Consider the following 20144-nt stretch of genomic DNA (forward strand, 5'->3'; position numbering starts at 1 on the left):
TTGGGCCAATTAGTTGTCCACCTGTGTTTTAAAAGGTGTTTGGTTTCCTTAAGGTTCATTGCCCAAGAGAGAAGATCCACACGCTTCATTGTGTTGTCTTGGTGTTCCTTTTCTTTCCCTACTTCAAGCTTGCTCTTCTCCCTTTGCTCGCTAATGTTATTTCACTAAAAAGCCTGCCGAAATAACCTTTCCGAAGCGGCTCCCCCTGGAGCACTGGGGCGTGAGACCTCGCAGCCTGAGAGCAACGGACTGGAATTTGAGACCTCTGGTCTTGAGCCAGGCATAGGCCCTAAAGTGTGGAGGGGTTGCAAAACAGCGTTGCAGGGTTACGCTTTAATGGGAGCGGCTTGTTAAGCAGTTTTACTAGCGAACGAAAAGGTTAACACATTAACAAAGAGGGTTAGTGTTTGTCAGTGAGGGCAGGCAAGTGAGCCCGCAAAGGGACTCCTTGGAAGGGGAAATATTTACAGATTTTGCGCAGTGTGTGTTCTCCATAATGGGGATCTTTGCTTTTTGAAAACAAAACCATTTGTGGATTGCAGGTGTGTGTGTGTGTGTGTGAAAAAGTACAGCTATGAACTGTCAAAAGGGCAGTCTTTCCACACCTGGAAGACATGAGTGAACGCCTGTCAGTGGAAGATTTTCTGTTGATTTCACATTGGGGGTCCCCTACAGCCCTCCCCAGTTTAGGAAGAGCTGTTGCTTCGTTCCAGTGCACCTTTCCCCAACCTGGTGGCCTACAGGTGTGTTGGATTGCAACTTGTCTCCAACATACCTGGAGGCTTCCAGGTTACGAAGCCTCCAGGTATGTTTTAGAGGGGTCACAGATGTTGTCGTGTTCGGCTCTCCTTTCTAACGCCAGTGCTGGGTTAGGGCCCTGATCTGTAGGTCACGTCTGCATTCAGATGACTCTCGGAGTTTTGCCAGATGGTGCGTTGTTGAGGGATGGGGAAGAAGATAGAATAGTTTTAGGTAGGAAGGCCAAGCTCAAAGATTTTGAGGATGTGTCCTAGAACATCAAAATATGAACAGAAAGAAACCAAACTCCAGAAGGAAGCTTTCCTCAATGCCAGAGGTGGTAGACCTATATACACCAGTTGCTGGGGAACATGGGCGGAAGGGTTAGGTTGTTGCACTCAGGCTACAGAATGTTGGACTAGATGGACCCTGGGTCGGATCCAGCAGGGCTCTTCTGATGTTCTTGCTTTCTGAAAACGTCTGCAACTGGAGGCATCCAATGGTGTTTTATGTCTTGTTGGCTCACTCCATCGCTGGACTCGGTTTCTGGCTCCTGTAACTTGGATTAACCCCAGGGTCAACCTTAGTCACAGAGATGCAAAGGGGGGGGGGCAGCCCCAGAGCCACGGACAGCATGCCTGCTCACGTGCAAGACCGCGTCAAATCAAAGACGCCCCAGCCTTGGCTTGTTTAATGATCAATATCTTGACACTTGGAAGCCGCTAGGATTGCTTGGCTTTTGGCTCTGGGGAACTCGGAGCTGGGCCCGAACGCGATGTCTGTGGAAGGCGATTCCTACGCTGAAGTAGCCGCTCTTTCCTCTCAGTTCAGCGTTGCCGATGTGATCGTCGTAGTGGTGTATTTTGTCTTAAACTTGTCGGTGGGGATATGGGTAAGGCGGCCTTGCAACCAAGCCAGGAACATCCGATTCGTCGAACGGGTCTATTAATCTATACAAGCTTTAGTTGATCACTGGTGCTGAGGTTTATGAGCCTGCTCCCTTTTAAAAAAGCAATTTTTATTCTGGGGTGTGACTTGTAGGAAATGACACAGGGAACGGAAAAGAATATCAACCACGACTTTTCCTTTTAACGAGTTGATTTCTTGTGTTTTTAACTAATTTGTTTATAGTTATGTTTTAATTACAACTCTGTTTTGATCTTAATTGTTCGCCGCCTTGGTGCCATTTTTTGGCGAAAAGGGCAGGATATAAAATAAATAGATACAAATATTGTAGTAGGGGGAGGAAAATACAGGTACCCACGTTCCCTACTCCATGCATTACTTTATAAAGCTCTACCACGTGCCTTTGCTTAGTCGTGTCCATCTCTTCCCCTTCTCAGTCTTCCTGCAGAGCAAACAGAAACACTTTAAGTGGTTATTTCCTGGCTGGGAGGAATGTTGCCTGGTGGCCGGTGAGTAGATGCAACTTCCCTGTTTGGCATGCAAACAGGTTGGCACACTTGCCATTACGAAGTGAAATAATGGTCTTAAAATGCACAGGGGGGCCTTGAAAGGCGTTAAGGGGCGGGAACTAACCCCTTGCCTGTTTCTGGCCTGCAGATTGGCGCATCTCTCTTTGCCAGCAGTGAAGGATCAGGACTTTTCATTGGGCTGGCCGGCACGGGCGCTGCGGGGGGCATAGCGGTGGCTGGCTTCGAATGGAACGTAAGGGGTGCTTTGCTGGGGGGGGGTTCGGTTTATTTATTCATGTGTTAGTGTGTTTGCTGGTTATATAGCCTCTCTCTTCCTCTCTGCTTTATCCACACAACGACCTTAGAATCATAGAATAGTAGAGTTGGAAGAGGCCTATAAGGCCATCGAGTCCAACCCCCTGCTCAAGGCAGGAATCCACCCTAAAGCATCCCTGACAGATGGTTGTCCTGCTGCCTCTTGAAGGCCTCGAGTGTGGGAGAGCCCACAACCTCCCTAGGTCACTGGTTCCATTGTCGTACTGCTCTAACAGTCAGGAAGTTTTTCCTGATGTCCAGCTGGAATCTGGCTTCCTGTCACTTGAGCCCGTTATTCCGTGTCCTGCACTCTGGGAGGATCGAGAAGAGATCCTGGCCCTCCTCTGTGTGACAACCTTTTTAAGCATTTGAAGAGCGCTGTCATGTCTCCCCTCAATCTCCTCTTCTCCAGGCTAAACCTGCCCAGTTGTTTCAGCCTCTCTTCATAGGGTTTTGTTTCCAGACCCCTGATCATCCTGGTTGCCCTGTGTGGTAGGTTAGACTGAGAGTCAGGATCCGCCCAAAGACTCCCAATGAGTTTTAGGGCAGGGCGGGGGCTAGAAGTAGGGTCTAACCAATCCAATCCAACTCTCTAACCACTACACCACACTGCCTCTCTCAACACTGGTTCACAGTTTAACTCAACTGGAGTGACCATTGATGGGTTTAGAAGAACGGCTTTATTAATCGGATACTGGAGTCAAAAGACCCCTAATTAAGTTGTAGTTAAAGAATCAAGAACGAGACATACTTGCGATGGGTGTTAGTAATGATTCTGGTGGTGGAGGGGGCCGAAGACGACAGAGGAGATGGAGAAAAAGCAGGATTAGGGCCACCCCACGCATCAGATTTGCCCTTCAATGTAACTTAGAAGCGCTGACATTTCTGGCCACTGCACTGACACACGGAGCGATCTTTATATAAGCCGTGAAACGGGGCAGTGACTAGATGTGCACACCAAAGGCATAAATCCTTTTGCACATGCACACACGTGGTGTGCAGGACTGGAACCTCCCTGCTTACGTTTCTCTCCGGTTCTCGATTCCTTTCAGGCTACCTACGTGCTTCTTGCATTGGCGTGGGTGTTTGTTCCCGTCTACGTCTCCTCAGGGGTAAGTAGTAGGGCTGTGCATGGACCCCCCTGATCCGCTCTCGATCCCGATCCGCAACTTCTGGATCGGGTCCACTCCACCCCGCGTTGTTCCGCCTACAGTCCGCTCCGATCCGCTGCGTGGCTCCGGATCTGGATCGGAACTCCATGTTTCCCCCCCATAGATGGCAGTGCCAGGTAAGGCCTCCCTCACCACTTACCTGCCTCCGTCGCGTTCCGCCGGCGGCTTCAACTGAGCCCGAGGCCTCAAACAGGAAGACCAGGCCGTGCGGCCTTCCCGTGCGGCCTGGTCTTCCTGTTTGAGGCCTTGGGCTCAGTTGAAGCCGCCGGCGGAACGCGACGGAGGCAGGTAAGCCCCCTTCCCCCCTGCCCCCTTACCTGACTCTGCCACCATCGCTGCACGGACTGTGACGGCGCCAGGTAAGCCCCCGTCCTGCCACACTTACCTTTTTTTCGGAACTCCGGATTAAGGCGAAGGATCCGCTTGGTCTCGATCTGCAGCTCCCCCGACCCAATCCGTCTCCACCTTTGTCAGAGGCGGATCACGCCGCTTCGCTATCGGTTCTAAGAAGCGAAGTGGAGCACAGCCCTAGTAAGTAGGAACTGGGTTTTGGGCTTGCCACTCAGACATCCGTTGCTGGGCTCAGAGATGTTGGAGAAATCCTCAGCGGAATCCAAGGAGTTCAGATTTCTATGATTCTGACCCCCCAGATTACGCAGTGGGACAGCTTTTCCTGAGACGCATGGATCCTGCACACTTGTGGACCGGTTTTTATTTTTATGGAATTTTACACAAATTTAATCATAGAAAAATATGTAAAATAAAAGAACACTGGCTGAGAATGTGCATTTCTGCCATAGGCTAAAGCATGAAAGATGTGCATTTTGAGGGGGGGGGGGAGCTTGCGCATGTTGAGGGGATTTGCGCATTTTTGCACATGTGAATTTGCACAAATTCAGGAAAGTGACAAAAAACTGATGCCTTCAATGAGCGGACAATGGAACAAAAGGCCCCTGTCAACCTGCGAAATGCAGACAGAATGGATTTTACAAAATACATGCTTAGCTGTGCTGGACTCTTCTTGCAGCTCCAGGTGTCTATATTTGCACCTGGCCGGAGGTGAGTCTCTGCCCTCCCAGCCTCATAGGTACACCCTGCTGAGGTTCATGGCCTTAGCACTTAATACTCAGTACTTAGCAATTCACCAAATTGATGGCCAACGTTAGTTATTCGTAGCCCATCAAAAGTTGAAAAGGGAAGGGAAAATGCTGTTTTCCAGTTTGCAAAGAGGACAGCTGTTTTCCATCTCTCTTTATTTATTTAATTCAAAATTATTTGGGGGCCGCCTTTGAGGGTGGAACCCTCTCCCTTGACTAGTCACCTGAAGATGATCCTTCCTCACCACAGGCGACCAGATTTGCAAGCCTGGTTTCAAAACAAGTTGAATCCGGCCTTCAACGCAGCCATAACCCCTCTCTTCCGGTTCCGCCATCTCTCATCAGGGCTCGTTGCATTAATAGCACCGGAGTTTGACTCTCATTCTCCCTTAAACCCCTTCAGATTGTCACTATGCCTGAGTATCTCCAGAAGAGGTTTGGCGGGGAGAGAATCCAGATGTATCTTTCGTCCTTGTCGCTTTTGCTCTCCATCTTCACCAAGATATCTGTGAGTTGAGGAGCTGCCGGCTGGCGAAATCATGGCTCTCAGAAATGGTTGTGCAGCTTGAGTGCACCTGCAGCGTTTGCCAGCCGCTCGTTGGCTCATTGGAAAAGCTGTTAGCTGTGGTTCAGATATACCAGTTTCAATACCTGGTACACCAAGGAAGGCGTACCTGTCTCCGCGCTCCGTGAACTGTTCACACTGGAGCGGACGTGGAGGTACAGGGAGCCATAATGGGAAAAACGTGACGGATCCCTCTAGCTCAGCCTTTCCCCACCTGATGCCCTCCAGATGTGTTGAACTGCAAGTCCCATTATCCTTGACAATTGGCCATGTTGGCTGGGGCTGGTGAGAGCTGTAGTCCAAAAACACACACATACACAAAACCCTGAAGGGCACTGGGTTAGGGAAGGTTGATCTTGCTCAACATGATGTTTCCAACAGTGGTCAGTAAGATACTTCCGAAAAGCCCACAAGCACAACTCAGGCTGTTGTTCCCAAGCAACTGATTTAGGGCTTTTCTACCCAAGGCATTTATCCCCCGCTCTTTAGACAATGTTGTGACCTTCCAGTTTTGCTTCTGTGTCTAACCAGCACTGCTGATGAGTTTTGTTTGTTTGTTTTTTAAGAGCAGGGAAAATGCAGTACTTAATTGTAGAAGTGAAAGAAAAGGCAGCTTCCCCCAGGTATATTTTTGATGTTCTGCTATACCACAGTGCCACCTAGAGGTTATGTAGTGGAAAAGAAGGGAAAGGAAACACTTTTCGTGTAGTGCTCGGGTTTCAATTCTGCGACGAAACCGGAAAAAGATATAGCGGATTAAGAGTCGATTAACAGCCTACTTCTGAGGCGGCTGCTTTGGCTGCCTGCAATGCATTCTCCCTAACAAGTTCTGGGGGAGGGGCTTCAGTTCAACGAGGAGGAGCCCCACTCAGTCATAGATCCTGTGCTTTTCGTGCAACAGATCCTGAGTTCGATTCCTGGCATCTCCATCTCAAAAGGTTCCCATGTAAGGAAAGCTACGAAGGCATCGGCCTGTGATTCTGGAGGGAGCCTCTGTCTCCCAGCCAAGGAAGACAAAACCAGGCTGCACGGACCAATATTCCGTCTCTGTTTAAGTCGGCTTTTATCATACGTCTGGCTCAATCCATACCTTTTGCCAAGGATGGTTCAGGTGTAACGCAGCGCTCGCCTCAGCAGAGGGAGCTGCTGCCCCAGCCGGCAACCTTGATGCCTCCTGCAAATGCTGGTTTCTTGCGTCAAATGTTATTCTTCCCTCATTTATTTACATTTGGTATTTGTTTATTAATCAGTTTATGCAACGAAAGCACGTACAGCCTCAGTTCTCAGGGCGGCGTACCCAATAAAAAGAAACGCAACAAGGCCAATGATAACGCACATCAAAAGAGTTTCTTAAATTTTGAAAGCAGCCACAACAATTTAGATTAATTTTAAAGGAAGAAAGAATGATCCAGCGCTATTAATACAGCATCACGGTCTCTCTCTCACACATGTGCCTGCTTGTTCTTCCGAAAATGTGTTGGGATTTGAATCTATGCTCCAAGGTGAGGTTTAAAGGTATTAGGCACAATCCAGTCAAATTTGGATGAGACGACAGGTCTGTCAAATCTAGCAGGGCTATATTATTATTATTATTATTATTATTATTATTATTATTATTATTATTATTCCACACTCCATGATCAGCTACAGACTCACTGATGGCCTCAACTGGCTCACAAATCTCTCAACCTCCTTTCTCCCATCTGTGAATTAGATGTTGTGGCCTACAGCACAGGGTTGTTGTGAGGGTGATGTGGTGAAAGGTTGTTGTTGTTCATTCGTTCAGTCGCTTCCAACTCTTCGTGACTTCATGGACCAGCCCACGCCAGAGCTTTCTGTCGGCCGTCGCCACCCCTAGCTCCCCCAAGGTCGAGTCCGTCACCTCCAGAATATCCTCCATCCATCTTGCCCTTGGTCGGCCCCTCTTCCTTTTGCCTTCCACTTTCCCTAGCATCAGCCTCTTCTCCAGGGTGTCCTGTCTTCTCATTATGTGGCCAAAGTACTTCAGTTTTGCCTTTAGTATCATTCCCTCAAGTGAGCAGTCTGGCTTTATTTCCTGGAGTATGGATTGGTTTGATCTTCTTGCGGTCCAAGGCACTCTCAGAATTTTCCTCCAACACCACAGTTCAAAAGCATCTATCTTCCTTCGCTCAGCCTTCCTTATGGTCCAGCTCTTGCAGCCATAGGTTACTACGGGGAATACCATTGCTTTAACTATGCAGACCTTTGTTGTCAGTGTGGTGTCTCTGCTCTTAACTATTTTATCTAGATTTGTCATTGCTCTCCTCCCAAGAAGTAAACGTCTTCTGATTTCCTGGCTGCAGTCAGCGTCTGCAGTACTCTTTGCGCCCAGAAATACAAAGTCTGTCACTGCCTCCACGTTTTCTCCCTCTATTTGCCAGTTATCAATCAAACTGGTTGCCATAATCTTGGTTTTTTTGAGGTTTAACTGCAACCCAGCTTTTGCACTTTCTTCTTTCACCTTCGTCATAAGGCCCCTCAGCTCCTCCTCGCTTTCAGCCATCAAAGTGGCATCATCTGCATATCTGAGATTGTTAATGTTTCTTCCCGCGATTTAAACTCCAGCCTTGGATTTGTCAAGCCCAGCACGTCACATGATGTGTTCTGCGTACAAGTTGAATAGGTAGGGTGAGAGTAATGGTGAAAGGTACATCACAGCAAACTCTAAGCTATTGTGAGCAGGTGGGACATCGATAGGAATTGGGGTTGTTTTTTATCTTTCTCAGTTGGAGAGAGAAGTAGAACTTGGAGGACAATGTAAGAATGTCACAACCAGAGGTTCTGAGGGAGACAACATACTTAATTAATTGATCCTAAGATGTGTAAAGTGGCTTGATGATCCAGAACGTAATGAGACACTTCCTGGAAGGAAGTGTTTAATTGGAAAGAGGAGGGACCTAACACAGTTGGTAGCTAGATCAATGTGATGAACTGAGTGGAAAACCAGACAGGAAATATTAATGAATGAATGAATTGTTTATCATGGTCACAGAAATGTTAACAGCCCTCCTGGCTGCTTTCTAAGGTGTCAGAGCAGCTAATTAATATGGCTCGGGTCCAGGTTATTTGAAAGAACGTATTCCCCCTTATGAGCCTGCCCGTGCTTTGAGATCTTCTGGAGAAGGCCTTCTTTCAGTCCCACCATCTTCACAGGCGCACTTGGTGGGAACATGGGAGAGGGCCTTCTCGGTGGCTGCTCCTGTGCTCTGGAACTCTCTTCCCGGGGAAGCTAGGCTGGCTCCCTCCTTGATGGGCTTTCGGAAGCAGGCTAAAACTTTTTTGTTCCAGCAGGCCTTTGGGGAATAATCTGGCCCTCCATCTATGTTAATGTCTTATAATTTTGTTGTGTATTTTAAACGTTTATGGTTTTGTTCTCCCTCCTCCCCCAATGTATGTTTTAAACTTTGTAAGGCCACCTTGAGGCCCAGCATTGGGCAAAAGGTGGGATACTAATAATAATGATAATGATAATAATATAATTAAAAGGACTGAATTCCTCTTGAAATGGCCTCTGTCGCCTCTCCAGGCCTCCTATCCCAGGGCCAGTTTTCCGTGTGGTGGTGCGGAGTGCCCGCATTTGCACAAAGAGCATGCCAGGTTTAGCATTCATGTCCTCTGAGAGCTCATACATCCAAGCGAACAGCACAGACATTTCTGCTGTAATACTTAAAAATGGTTTTGCGTTCTCCCATTCCGACGCCAGGCCAAGATGGCACAATCCTGGTGCTGGCTAGCAAGGGTGCATATACGTAGGTATGGCTTTGAGAAGGATGGGCGCGACGTACTGCTCTATAAGCATCTGATGTGAGCTCTTGGAAAATCTGGTTTTGCTATTTTGAGTTGGAACAGGGAGTACCTGACTCTGGAAGGCACCTATTGGCTGTAGCTTTGATGTCACCACCCCTGATCCTTGGATCAGTTTTGCAATTCTTTAAGTTTGCAGGAATATTTTTTAAAAAGGCAAAGAAGGGATGGATAAATGTACAGCCACCATTTTTAAAAAAATGGGCCAGGGGGGTAATGCAGTGAAGAGGCCAGATATTTGATTTGCCGGTATGTTCTTCTGTCGTGCAAATTGTGAAATTGGGTGAAAGCTGAAGTTTCTCCTTTTACTTTACACCCACACCCACCCACCCACACACACAATCACACTCAATTCTGACCAGGGTGGAAACCAGGCTACATCAGCCTCCCTGAATCTGACAGCATTCAGACGTTTTGGATTAAAACTTCCAGCATGCCTGGCTCGGGCATGATGGGAACTGTAGTCCACCATGTCTGTTGGAAGATGCTGCTCTAGGTATGAAACAACACAAGACGTGATAAAAACTGAGCTTCTCATCTTCATCTCATCCCTGGCATAGATTCTACCAAGTACGTTCCAACTTTTGTTGTGACCTTGGGGTTCGTTGTCGCACCTAGGCGTGACCTTGGTACTCTTCTCCGTTGTCATCCCCGCTCCTCTCATTCAGCCTGCCTTTGGATCTTTTCTTTGCCTAGACCAGTGGTTCCCAAAGTGGGCGGTACTGTCCCCTTGGGGGTGGTGGGATTGCATAGGGGGCGTTAAGAGGTAAGGGGGCAGCAGGGGGGGCGCTAAGAGGCAAAGGGGCGGCAGGGGGGCGTTCGAGGTGGTCTTTTCTGAGAAGCGCCTCTCCAGAAGGTCTTAAAACCCAGGGACATTTTTATGGGAGAAGGTAGTTTAGTCCCAAGCCATATAGGGGAAGAATCCACACATGTATTAATACAGTTTAAGAAGAGTCCTTTTAACGGTAAATTGAAATGTTTCAAAAGCACCGAAACACTAAAGAAGAGACATACCCTGTTTGGTGTGCCCCGCCATGCTGGCTGCAAAACAGAGGCGTTCACTCTCTTTTTCCTCCCTCCCTCGACAAGGCTGCAGCGGGTGCTTTAGATTTTGAATACATATTCAATTAATTGTTACTGTTTTGAATTTTATTGTTATTATCTTCCTTAGTGGGTCATTGAAAACCGCTATTCTGAATAATGACTTTTATAGTGTAGGATAGGGGGCACTGGGCATGAGTTTGTGGAACCAAGGGGGCGGTGACCTGAAGAAGTTTGGGAACCACTGGCCTAGACAGATGCTTCTTTTAGCTTCTTCAAAGGACATCTTGTCTCCTGCCCTAGCTAACAGGCTGGGCCCTGTTATTAATTGCATTGCAACTGCTGTCTGAGTCACTCGCTATTCAGCCATGGTTTGGTCCAGGTGATTCAACGAGCATCTAACCCCAGTCGCAGTCAATTTGGATAAACTTGTTGACAGCAAATTGCTGAAATAAATCTCTGCAGACACATGGGGTGCCTGAAATCAGGCGGGGCCGTTTATTCAGGTCTGGTATTTTGCTTACAGTCATCAGCTTTTTTACGGTCAGAAATTCTATGCCTCGGAACAGCAGTGCAAGCCCCCCCCCCCCGAGGTTGTGGTTGCAATACCACTCTCTGGCCATCGGTAGCGGTGGTGCTAGAGCGCAGCCGAAATCGCACCAGTGCCTCCCTCCTCTGGCAGGCTACCACGGTGGTGGCTCAGCGAGTAACACACCTAGCTGGTACCTGCTTCTCAGTTTGAGGCCTTAAAGCTCCAACGTGGTAGCCATGGACACCTGTCTTCGCACCCTCCCTGATTTTGATTTCTTTATTATTTTTTTTAAGTAATTGGCATACTGCAAAGCGTAGTGGTGCTGTCCAGCGCCACGTGTATTTGGGTTCAGAAGGGTGGTTTTGTGTTTTGCAGCTCAGTCCACACCTCTGCCTAGAATGTAGGTTCTTGAACAATTTTCTTTTCTTTTAGTCTCACTTCTGGGAAGCAAGTGTTCTAAGACTGGCCATGACTGGGCAAGCCCCACGTCCTATGGTAGCCATTTTGTGAGAGCATCCATGAATCATAGAATCATAGAATTCAGGACTTGCCTTGTTTTTCACTAGAACCCCAAGATCTGCTGGCCAGAGTCAGGTGCAAAATGGTGGCCCAGAAAGGCAGACATAGAATTGCCGGTTTTCAGTACCACGGTTAGAGCTCACACACAAATCCCCTGCAGGCTGTCTTGCAGCTTAATTTAAGAGCGAGGGAAGCGTGTTTTGGCAATTGAGGTAAGAAATCCGTGCTGTTCTACCAGTACTCCTTGATGTACCATCTACCTGATCCTGCCCTCTGCCAACCAGCTTGATTCAGCTCTCCTGGACCAAACCAAATGTCCATCTTGTCCAGCAGTCTCTCATAGGATCGTAGAATTATAGAATAGCAGAGTTGGAAGGGGCCTACAAGGCCATTGAGTCCAACGCCCTGCTCAATGCAGGAATCCACCCTAAAGCATCCCCGACAGGTGGTTGTCCAGCTGCCTCTTGAAGGCCTCTAGTGTGGGAGAGCCCACAACCTCACCAGGCAACTGATTCCATTGTCATACTGCTCTAACAGTCAGGAAGTTTTTCCTGATGTCCATCTGGAATCTGGCTTCCTTTAACTTGAGCCCGTTATTCCATGTCCTGCACTCTGGGAGGATTGAGAAGACACTCCCTCAGAATTCCAAATGTGCCCCCTGACCCGAAAAGGCTGGGGGACTCTGAGCGATAAGGATTCCCGTCCCTCTAGTATTATTATGACATTTATATCCTGCCTTTCCCCCCCTCTTTGCAACAACCCTGTGAGGTAGGCTAGGCTGAGAGTCAGCAAGTGACCCAAAGTCACCCAGTGCGCTTCCATGGCCAAGAGGGGACTGATGGAAGGAAGATCAAGATCTGGAGAGGGGCGCAGTGTGTGTTTCGGTTTGAAAACTTCCTTTGGGGCGGTTCAACAAGAACTTCCTTGGAGAGGGGTTGGAAGCCTTGCTCTTTTGGCCTGGTTTAAATAACCACACAATTTCCATTGATTCATATAGGGACCTGCAATTCCCTTCCAGGAGCTGTTGAGGCTGACTTCAAACGCTTTTTACAGCTGCTGCAGATTTTGTTTTATGAATGGGCCATGCCTCTTCTGTGCGTGTTTTATTGAGGCTGCTGTTGTGTTTGCAACTCCGCTTAACAAGCTGGAGTGATGCGCTCTCCTCCGCCCTTCGACTTCTGGCATTCCAAGGCGAGAAATTATTATTTTTAATGGGGCGCAGATGGTTGCCAGCTCCTTAAAGAATACTCTCCACCCCTCTGAGTAATTATGAAACATATTTTTTTCTCTCCCTTCAGGCTCTCACCTGCTATCGGAACCCTGCCAAATTTGACTCCTGGCAGGTCAGGGAAGGGGAAGAGAACGGGGTGAAACAAATGCATGGAGGAAGAGGGGTCTGTTGGCCACTAGTAGCCAGGAGAGCTCAATGGGCCATCCAAGTTCAGAGTCTATCACTGAATACTGCTTGATTGGGGGCACAAATTGTGGCTCTCCAGATGTTTTGGCCTGCAACGCCATCATCCCTCACCATTGGCTATGTTGCCTAGGGCTGTTAGGTGTTGTAGGCCAAAGCACTCACAGAGGCCATAAGTTGCCCACCTTTTATAGTTGTTGTTGTTTTTATTCTAGTTCTTTCTAAATTTGCACCTCTACTGGCTGAGCAAATACAGTTTACCAGGCAAACATGGATTTACCTGAGGGGAGTCAGAGATGTAGTCAAGGTCAAACACATGGGGTAGCAATCAAAAGTTCCAAAAAGCTGTGTCCAGCAGAAGTAAAAAAAATCAATAACACAGAGGTCCAAACACAGGCCAGGGTACAAGATATACAGGACCTGCAGCAACAGTTGTTTCCAGCACCGGCTAGGCTGAAACTGAAGGCTTATATAGCCAGAGTCTCCTGAGCCCCACCTAGGGCTCAGCTGCAGTTCTTCATCATCATTATTATTATTATTATTATTATTATTATTATTATTTACATATAGCCGAAGGTCTCTGGGCGGTTTACAAAAAGCCCTCTGGCAAGAGTCTTACTCATGAGGAGTCGTTTCCTCTTGAGGAGTCCTCCTTTGTAACTGAGGATTCCTTCTCAAGGGAACCCTACTTGAGGTGACAATGCTCCTGGAGGTCCGGGGGTTGCTCAGCCTCTGCCTCAGAGATGGAGTTGCCTGTGCCTTGTAGGATTGGACCTGTGACCATCTTCCCTGGGGACTCGGGCTCCTCCTGGCCTTCTGACATGGGCTGTTCTGTGGTGCTCTAAATTTCCGGGAGAATTCCTCCGGTGGGGGGAGGGGGCACGACACATTTAAATTTGCTTATACAAATATTGTGCAATTTGGTGTCCCTTTTTCCTTTTGGTGATGCATTTCCATTTCTGGGCGATATGTAAGCGGTCAACCTAGATCTTCTTGTGTTCTAAGATGGAGAAGCAAAGGTGGGGATTGTAGAGGATGTCAGTTTGCACCCCTGTCCTTCACAGGCATGGGCTCTCATAGCCTGCCCCCCTTCGCTCCAACTAATCTGTAAGCCTGAGAGGGCGTGCTTTTCTAGGACTTCGGGGAGTGTCTTGTGATTTGCTCTGGCCTCTGTAGAGGCTTTCTTGCGGGTCCCTGCAGGTCCTCCCTTTGGCCAGTTGGTGGCTGGCCCACGGTGGCTCTTGAACGAGGGGCCATAGAGATGCTAGACTTTGTTACCAAAGTAGGGAACTGCAGGATTACAGGTCTTGGGCAACAATAGGTTATGGCAGGGCTAGACGGTAAGTAGATCTTTAGGTGCTTTGGATTTCCAATTCCCATCATTCATGATCATTGGCCATGCTGGCAAGGGCTTCTGGGAGTTGAATCCCCAAACATCTGGAGATCTAACTTCCGCCCAACCCTCGGTTATAAAATGAGCCTTTTTCTACTTACTTCCCCATGAAAACGTGAAGGTCAAGCCTCGCTGATCTCTGCAGCTACTGTTCAAAGTCCTTGCTACAGATTTCCTTAGCTTCTCCTTCCTCTCTGCTTTGCTCCTGCGCCGGCCACTTTGTCACCAGATCTGTTTGCAGAGGCCCTATGAAGAGAGGCTGAAAGAACTGGGCATGTTTAGCCTGGAGAAGAGAAGAATGAGGGGAGACATGATAGCGCTCTTCAAATACTTTTGAAGGTTGTCACACAGAGGAGGGCCAGGATCTCTTCTCGATCCTCCCAGAGTGCAGGACACGGAATAACGGGCTCAAGTGACAGGAAGCCAGATTCCGGCTGGACATCAGGAAAAACTTCCTGACTGTTAGAGCAGTACGACAATGGAATCAGTTACCTAGGGAGGTTGTGGGCTCTCCCACACTAGAGGCCTTCAAGAGGCAGCTGGACAAGCATCTGTCAGGGATGCTTTAGGGTGGACTCCTGCATTGAGCAGGGGGTTGGACTCGATGGCCTTTTAGGCACCTTCCAACTCTACTATTCTATGATTCGATGAAGTGCAGTGAGGTCTCCCCTTTTTCTTGAACCCCTGCCAACCAGCTAGGCCTCCGGGGAGGCGGGTGGGGAGTCTTCACGCTAAGAAGGGGTGAGAGCTGTGCGTTTTGCGCTCGGTTGCACCAGAACCAGCCTGTAATCCTACGAAGAATGTTAATGCCTCCACAGGGCTCAGCTGCCTCTGATGTGGTGCAGGGGTGTGCTCTGGGAACAGAAACTGTGCTTCTTTGCAAGCGTCAGGCCTGCTGGAAGGCCACAAGTGTTTCTGTGTGTTCGGAAGGAGGCTGGGCCGCTTCAAATGAAGCGGTAGCATATTTTAGGAAAATCCCCTCGCTTGCCCCAGCCTGAGAAGGTGAGGCGAGCTTTCTGTGGTGGGGCTTGCTGAAAATGTCGACCCAGGATGTTTTGGGACTTCTGCAAATCTAGGAGCAACGACGAGTCCGCTGATGCCTCCCTCTTGTGCACGGGTGGTACTGTTTTGGCAACATAAGGATTAGCATTCAGAAATAGATGTGAGCGGTTGTGTTGTGTGAACCCAGCCGTGGTAACTAACTATGGTTTGCTAACCACAAAAGAGAACCCATGGGTTGTTGTTGGGTTGTGAACTGTGGGTTGTTTGTGGTTAATAAACCATGGTTTGTTAGCGTGGCTGGGCTCACACAACACAACCACCTGCAATTCAATAACAACCCATGGCTCAATGACATTTCACGTTCTCAACCCGTATTCTGGCTTGTTGTGTTGTGGGAATCAAGTCAGAGATTGACACTCTGGGGAGATTCCTCAGCCCTGAAAGATGCAGCACTAGCAATGCCTAGAAACCCAATTTAACAAGGCATCCCTGAGTGACAGGGACCCAATAGGGTCCGTGAAAGTATTAGGACCGTCTCTGGCAAATTGGGTCAGTGGAATCATCTGAGAAGAGGAATTGGGCAAGCATCTGAGTTGCGTGTTTTATAAACTCCCTTGAGGAAATAGCACAGCGTTAAAATTTCTGGGTGACCTCAAGCTGGCGTGATCTGATTTGGAACGGCCTACTCTGTGTGAGGTTGCAGCCTCGTGAGCTGAGAGCAGGCAGGGCCCCGGCGGCCCGTTTGATGCCTCCCATTGCTGCAGGAGAGGGCGTGTAAAGCAAGCTGCAACGCTGAGAGGTGAGCGGGTTCTGGATCCGTTCGCGCTGCCTCCTTGTCCTGATTTAAAGCAGATCAGGCAGTGCATGAAAACTGGGTGATTTGGAACACCTGTCTTGTGACACGCTGGATTTTTAGTTGTGTTTGGAGGGGAAGGACGGGTCAGACAGGTAGGGGTTGGCATCACCCACCCTTCAAGAGGCCCACTGTCTTCTGACCCCACAAGTCTTGTAGCCCTGCTGCTCTCGTGGCCTGTTCACTGCCCCCCTCCTCCCCGAGCATGCAAGCAGAGATAAGAGCGAGGAGATAAGAGAAGCAGCAGCTTTCCCTTACCTTGCATTGTCCCTCTGGGTGGTTATATTTCATTATCCATAACGAAAGCTCTTCCTCAAAAGGCAGCTGGCCGTCCTACTGTAGCCACAGGGGAAGCGTGGGTCTACCCTAGGCTTGTGCTTCCTTTTTGCCTGGTGTGATCGCGAAGTCCATGACAGTTTCCCGGGGGAATGAACACGCACGCCAGTCGGTGCCCCAACATCTTTTGCCGCCTATAAGGCAGGTTTGCAGAGCCTATTTTAGCTTCAACCTCTTAGTCCTTGGGAGCAGCATGTCAAGATTTTTGAACGGGGAGAAATATTGTACAAAAGCCAGACTGGATTGCTTGTCCACTCGGGTTCCATGCAACGAAGTGAATTCTTCCCTTTTTGTTGTTATCTCTGACATTGATCAAAAATGGGCACATCAGAAGGTTTCTCAACAGTTGCTGCTAAACATGCAGAACTCACTGTGGTGTGGGAGGAGGGGATGTGGTGGGAGTTAGAATCATGCAGATTGGGCTGAGATGTGACTGGTGGGGGTTATGGACTTGGGGTTGTAGCAGAACTGGGCCTCTGTTCAGGACAATGTAGCAGTAGCATTGACTTCGTTTCTATAGCACATTTCAAGTGCTTTATGGACATCGTCTTCACCATCCTCACAACGTCCCCGTTTAGCGGGCTAGTGTGATTACCCTCACATTGCAAGCAGGCAGCTGAGACTGAGACGTGGTAGCTTGCCCAAGGCCATTCAATGAATCTATGTTTGTGTAGGGCTGACTGTGCAGATATACATTTTGATAGGAGCCTTTGTGGTGGGCAGGGATTTTTCAAGAACTGGGAATTCTGAATGCCAGCCATGACACTAGTCCTCATGATCACTTATGTTTTTCTGGTAGCCCTTTCAGGGATGAATTAAAGTTCAAACCAAGTATGACCTGAAGATGGGGGGGGGAATATGCTATCCCCTCCAGGCATTGAGATCCCTCCTGATCCTACTAGCTTTTGGCACATCCCTCCTCCAAGGACAGCAGGGAAGCTGAGAGAACCTTTTTTGTAGCTCTAGCGCAGTTGGGTTTGGAACTGAGCGTGCAAAAGCCTCCAACTTGGCAGCGCATTCAAAGGCGGGGCAGGTGCCAGAGCAAGGAACAAAAACCCATTGAAGTTGAAAGAGCGAAAATGCCCGGCTGCACCCCACCTGCCGCCTTCCGCGTTGCTGCCTCCGTCATTTGGCCCTGTGGGAGCTGGAGGCCGGCAAAGGAGTTTGCTGAGCCAGCAGGAAAAATCGGCAAAAAAACAGCCGCCTCCTTGGCCGTGCCTGTTGGGAGGAGGTAGAGGCTTAGAGGTTCAAGAGAATTCGCGGTGACAAGCCTGAACTCTTGAGGGAGCAGCCTGAAACTATCTGGCTAACAAAGGCGCACCGTTCTAGTTGCCCTGGTCGATTGATGGCTTAGTACATGGACCTGAACCGGGAAGACCTGGGTTTGAGTCCTCGCTGAGCCACAAAACTGCTGGGACAGAGTTGGACTGCGGCTCTGGCAATCCCTGGTTGGGGGATAGTGGGGATTGTTGTCCAAAACATCTAGAGGGCACCAGGTAGCAGAAGGTTGGTCCAAGCAGACGTTGGTTGCAGTTTACATACTTCTAACACGTCTTGCTTTGCTGCACCAAACTGGAATCCTTGAGAAGGAAGATTCCTCCGAAACAGGTTTCTAGCTCCCATCGTTCAGGAGGAGGAGTTTAAGCTTCAGAAATGAACTTCACCCTCATCCCTGCCAGCTGTTGTGATACACTTCTCTCTTGATCTGGAAACGGATCAGAACCAGAAACGGATCTAGAAACAGATGTGCTATTTCTGATCCAAATCTACTGGCTTAGCCAAGAGTTAATATTTTGAATGGCCTTTGGTGCATCCATCAGCCTGGATAGACGTTGGCTATCGGCCATCTCAGGAACCTCGTTTTCTTTTACCATGAAATTAATGAACTTATTTTTTGTCTGTTGAAATACAGCATGTCCACCACCAGCTTATAGCAATGAACTAGTTCTAATCTGTCCAGAGAACATGAGTTATTCAGCGGATTAGAAACGTCCTAAATACATAAATACAATAAATAAAGGTGAAAACAGCTGTGGATAGAAGTGGGCATAGGGACGTCACCTTTTCCCCTAACACCTCGCATTTTAAGAGCTGCATAACAGGCAGAAATCCACCAGTGATGCTTCCCCTAGCGCAAGGATGGGAACAGCTTCACCTGTGGATTTCTGCCTGCGGCTTCAGCATTAGTAGCCACCCTTCTTATGGTCTCCCTGTACCATTAACAGTTGCAAGAAGTGCTGAATTTAACACATGCAGCCTTCTTTGACATGGAGAAGAGGCGATGGGAACAGCTTCACTGGTTGAAATTCTGTCTGTCTTCTGGCTCTGATTTTTGCCTACATATTAGCAGAAGGCTAATTTGATAGACGAATAACGTAGCTAAAAGCCTACCTAGTCCAGCACCCTTTTCTTTCCAGATGTGGATGTGAAGCTCCAAGCCTCTAACCGCTACTTGACAGGCAGAATTCAACAGGTGAAGTTTCCCCTCTCCGTGCCAGGAAAGGTTTTCCCTATGGATTTTGGCCTGACTTCTAGCTGTTAAAGGCACAGGACCCCCTGTCTAGAAAAAGTGGCGACCCAGGCCTAAATTTTCCTTAATTGTCCCCCAAATCTGATTTTCTTTTTGCCTGCAGACTGACCTGTACTCTGGAGCCCTGTTTGTCCAAGTCTGTCTTGGGTGGAATCTCTATCTCTCCACTGTCCTGATGCTGGTTGTCACGGCTGTTTACACCATTGCGGGTAAGATGACGCCTGCCCCAGCCCAGTAAGACCTGAGGGCTGCCCTTGGGCTGGAGAACTAGAATGTAGTCTTGGGTCTTGGGGGCTGGTGTAGGGGTGCGCATTGTCCTTCACTCTTTCCAGCTGTCCCTCTTGACTTGGGATAGCCCCTATTTTCTGGTCTCTTTCCCCAATAAATCAGTGCCCTGATTTTGTCCCTCTTTCTTGCCTTTTGGAGATGCCCTGTGAAAATATTGCTAGCATAAGTTGCTGGCGTCGTTGCTCTTTGGAGTTCAGCTCCCCCCCTGCACTCCACACCACCATCTCTAAATTTTAAATCTCTGAGTGCAGGGCAAATGCATCATGTCACTTGCACACATGAATTCAAATAGGGCAGCGAGATTGTTAAACCGGCACGGTCTAACGTGAACAAATTATGCCAACACTTTCCCGTCTGCCCTGGCTGCCAGTCCGTGCCTGGGCCCGATTCAAAGTGCTGGGATTAACATTCATTCAATCCCCCAAATGGCTTGGGGTCAGGTGACCTGAAGGATCGTCTCCTCCCATGTACACCTGTCCGGACCCAAAGATAATACATAGCGATCCTTTACCAGGAGCTTCCACCAAAGGAGGTTGTTGCATTTATATCCTGCCTTTTTTCCTCCAAGGAACCCAAGGCGGTGTACATAATCCTCCTCTCCATTTTATCCTCACAACAACAACCCTGTGAGGTGGGTTGGGCTGTGACTGGCCCAAAATCACCCAGTGGGTTTCCATGGCTGAGTGGGGACTAGAACCCGGATCTCCCAACTCCCAGTCCAACACTTTAGCCACTACACCATGTGGGTGGCTACTAAGAAGAGGGCCTTTTCTGCTGTAGCACCCCAGTTGTGGAATGGGCTCCCTAGAGAGGTTTGCCTGGTACCTACCTTGAGCTCTTTTCAGTGCCGGGTGAAAACCTTATTTCCTCAAGCATTTTAGTTTCTCAGTTTCTGTTTTAATTCCTGAATTGCATTTTAAACCTTTGCCCTGCGTCTAGGTTCTATTTGTTTCTTCTTTTCATACTGTAGTTTTATATTGTATTCGTTCGTCTTGTATTTTACGTTTTTAATTGTTGTGAACCATCCAGAGAGCTTCGGCTATTGGGCGATGTGGAAATGTAATACCTAAATAAATAAAAAGATGGTGGGGGGGGCAGCGGTCTCCTTG

General features: G+C 48.6%; 1 protein-coding gene across 1 annotated transcript in view; it reads left to right on the top strand.

Annotated features, from left to right (window-relative positions):
- The first annotated feature begins 1513 nt into the window (after positions 1 to 1513).
- The window catches only part of SLC5A10 (solute carrier family 5 member 10), an 80163-nt gene continuing 61532 nt past the window's right edge, over positions 1514 to 20144 (top strand). The window contains exons 1-6 of the mRNA XM_063143537.1: positions 1514 to 1630; positions 2082 to 2153; positions 2302 to 2406; positions 3521 to 3580; positions 5141 to 5245; positions 18851 to 18956. Coding sequence (XP_062999607.1) covers positions 1514 to 1630; positions 2082 to 2153; positions 2302 to 2406; positions 3521 to 3580; positions 5141 to 5245; positions 18851 to 18956 — 565 coding nt within the window. The remainder of the gene's footprint in view (positions 1631 to 2081; positions 2154 to 2301; positions 2407 to 3520; positions 3581 to 5140; positions 5246 to 18850; positions 18957 to 20144) is intronic.

This window comes from Elgaria multicarinata, chromosome 17 (genome assembly GCF_023053635.1).
Source record: "Elgaria multicarinata webbii isolate HBS135686 ecotype San Diego chromosome 17, rElgMul1.1.pri, whole genome shotgun sequence".
NCBI lineage: Eukaryota > Metazoa > Chordata > Lepidosauria > Squamata > Anguidae > Elgaria > Elgaria multicarinata.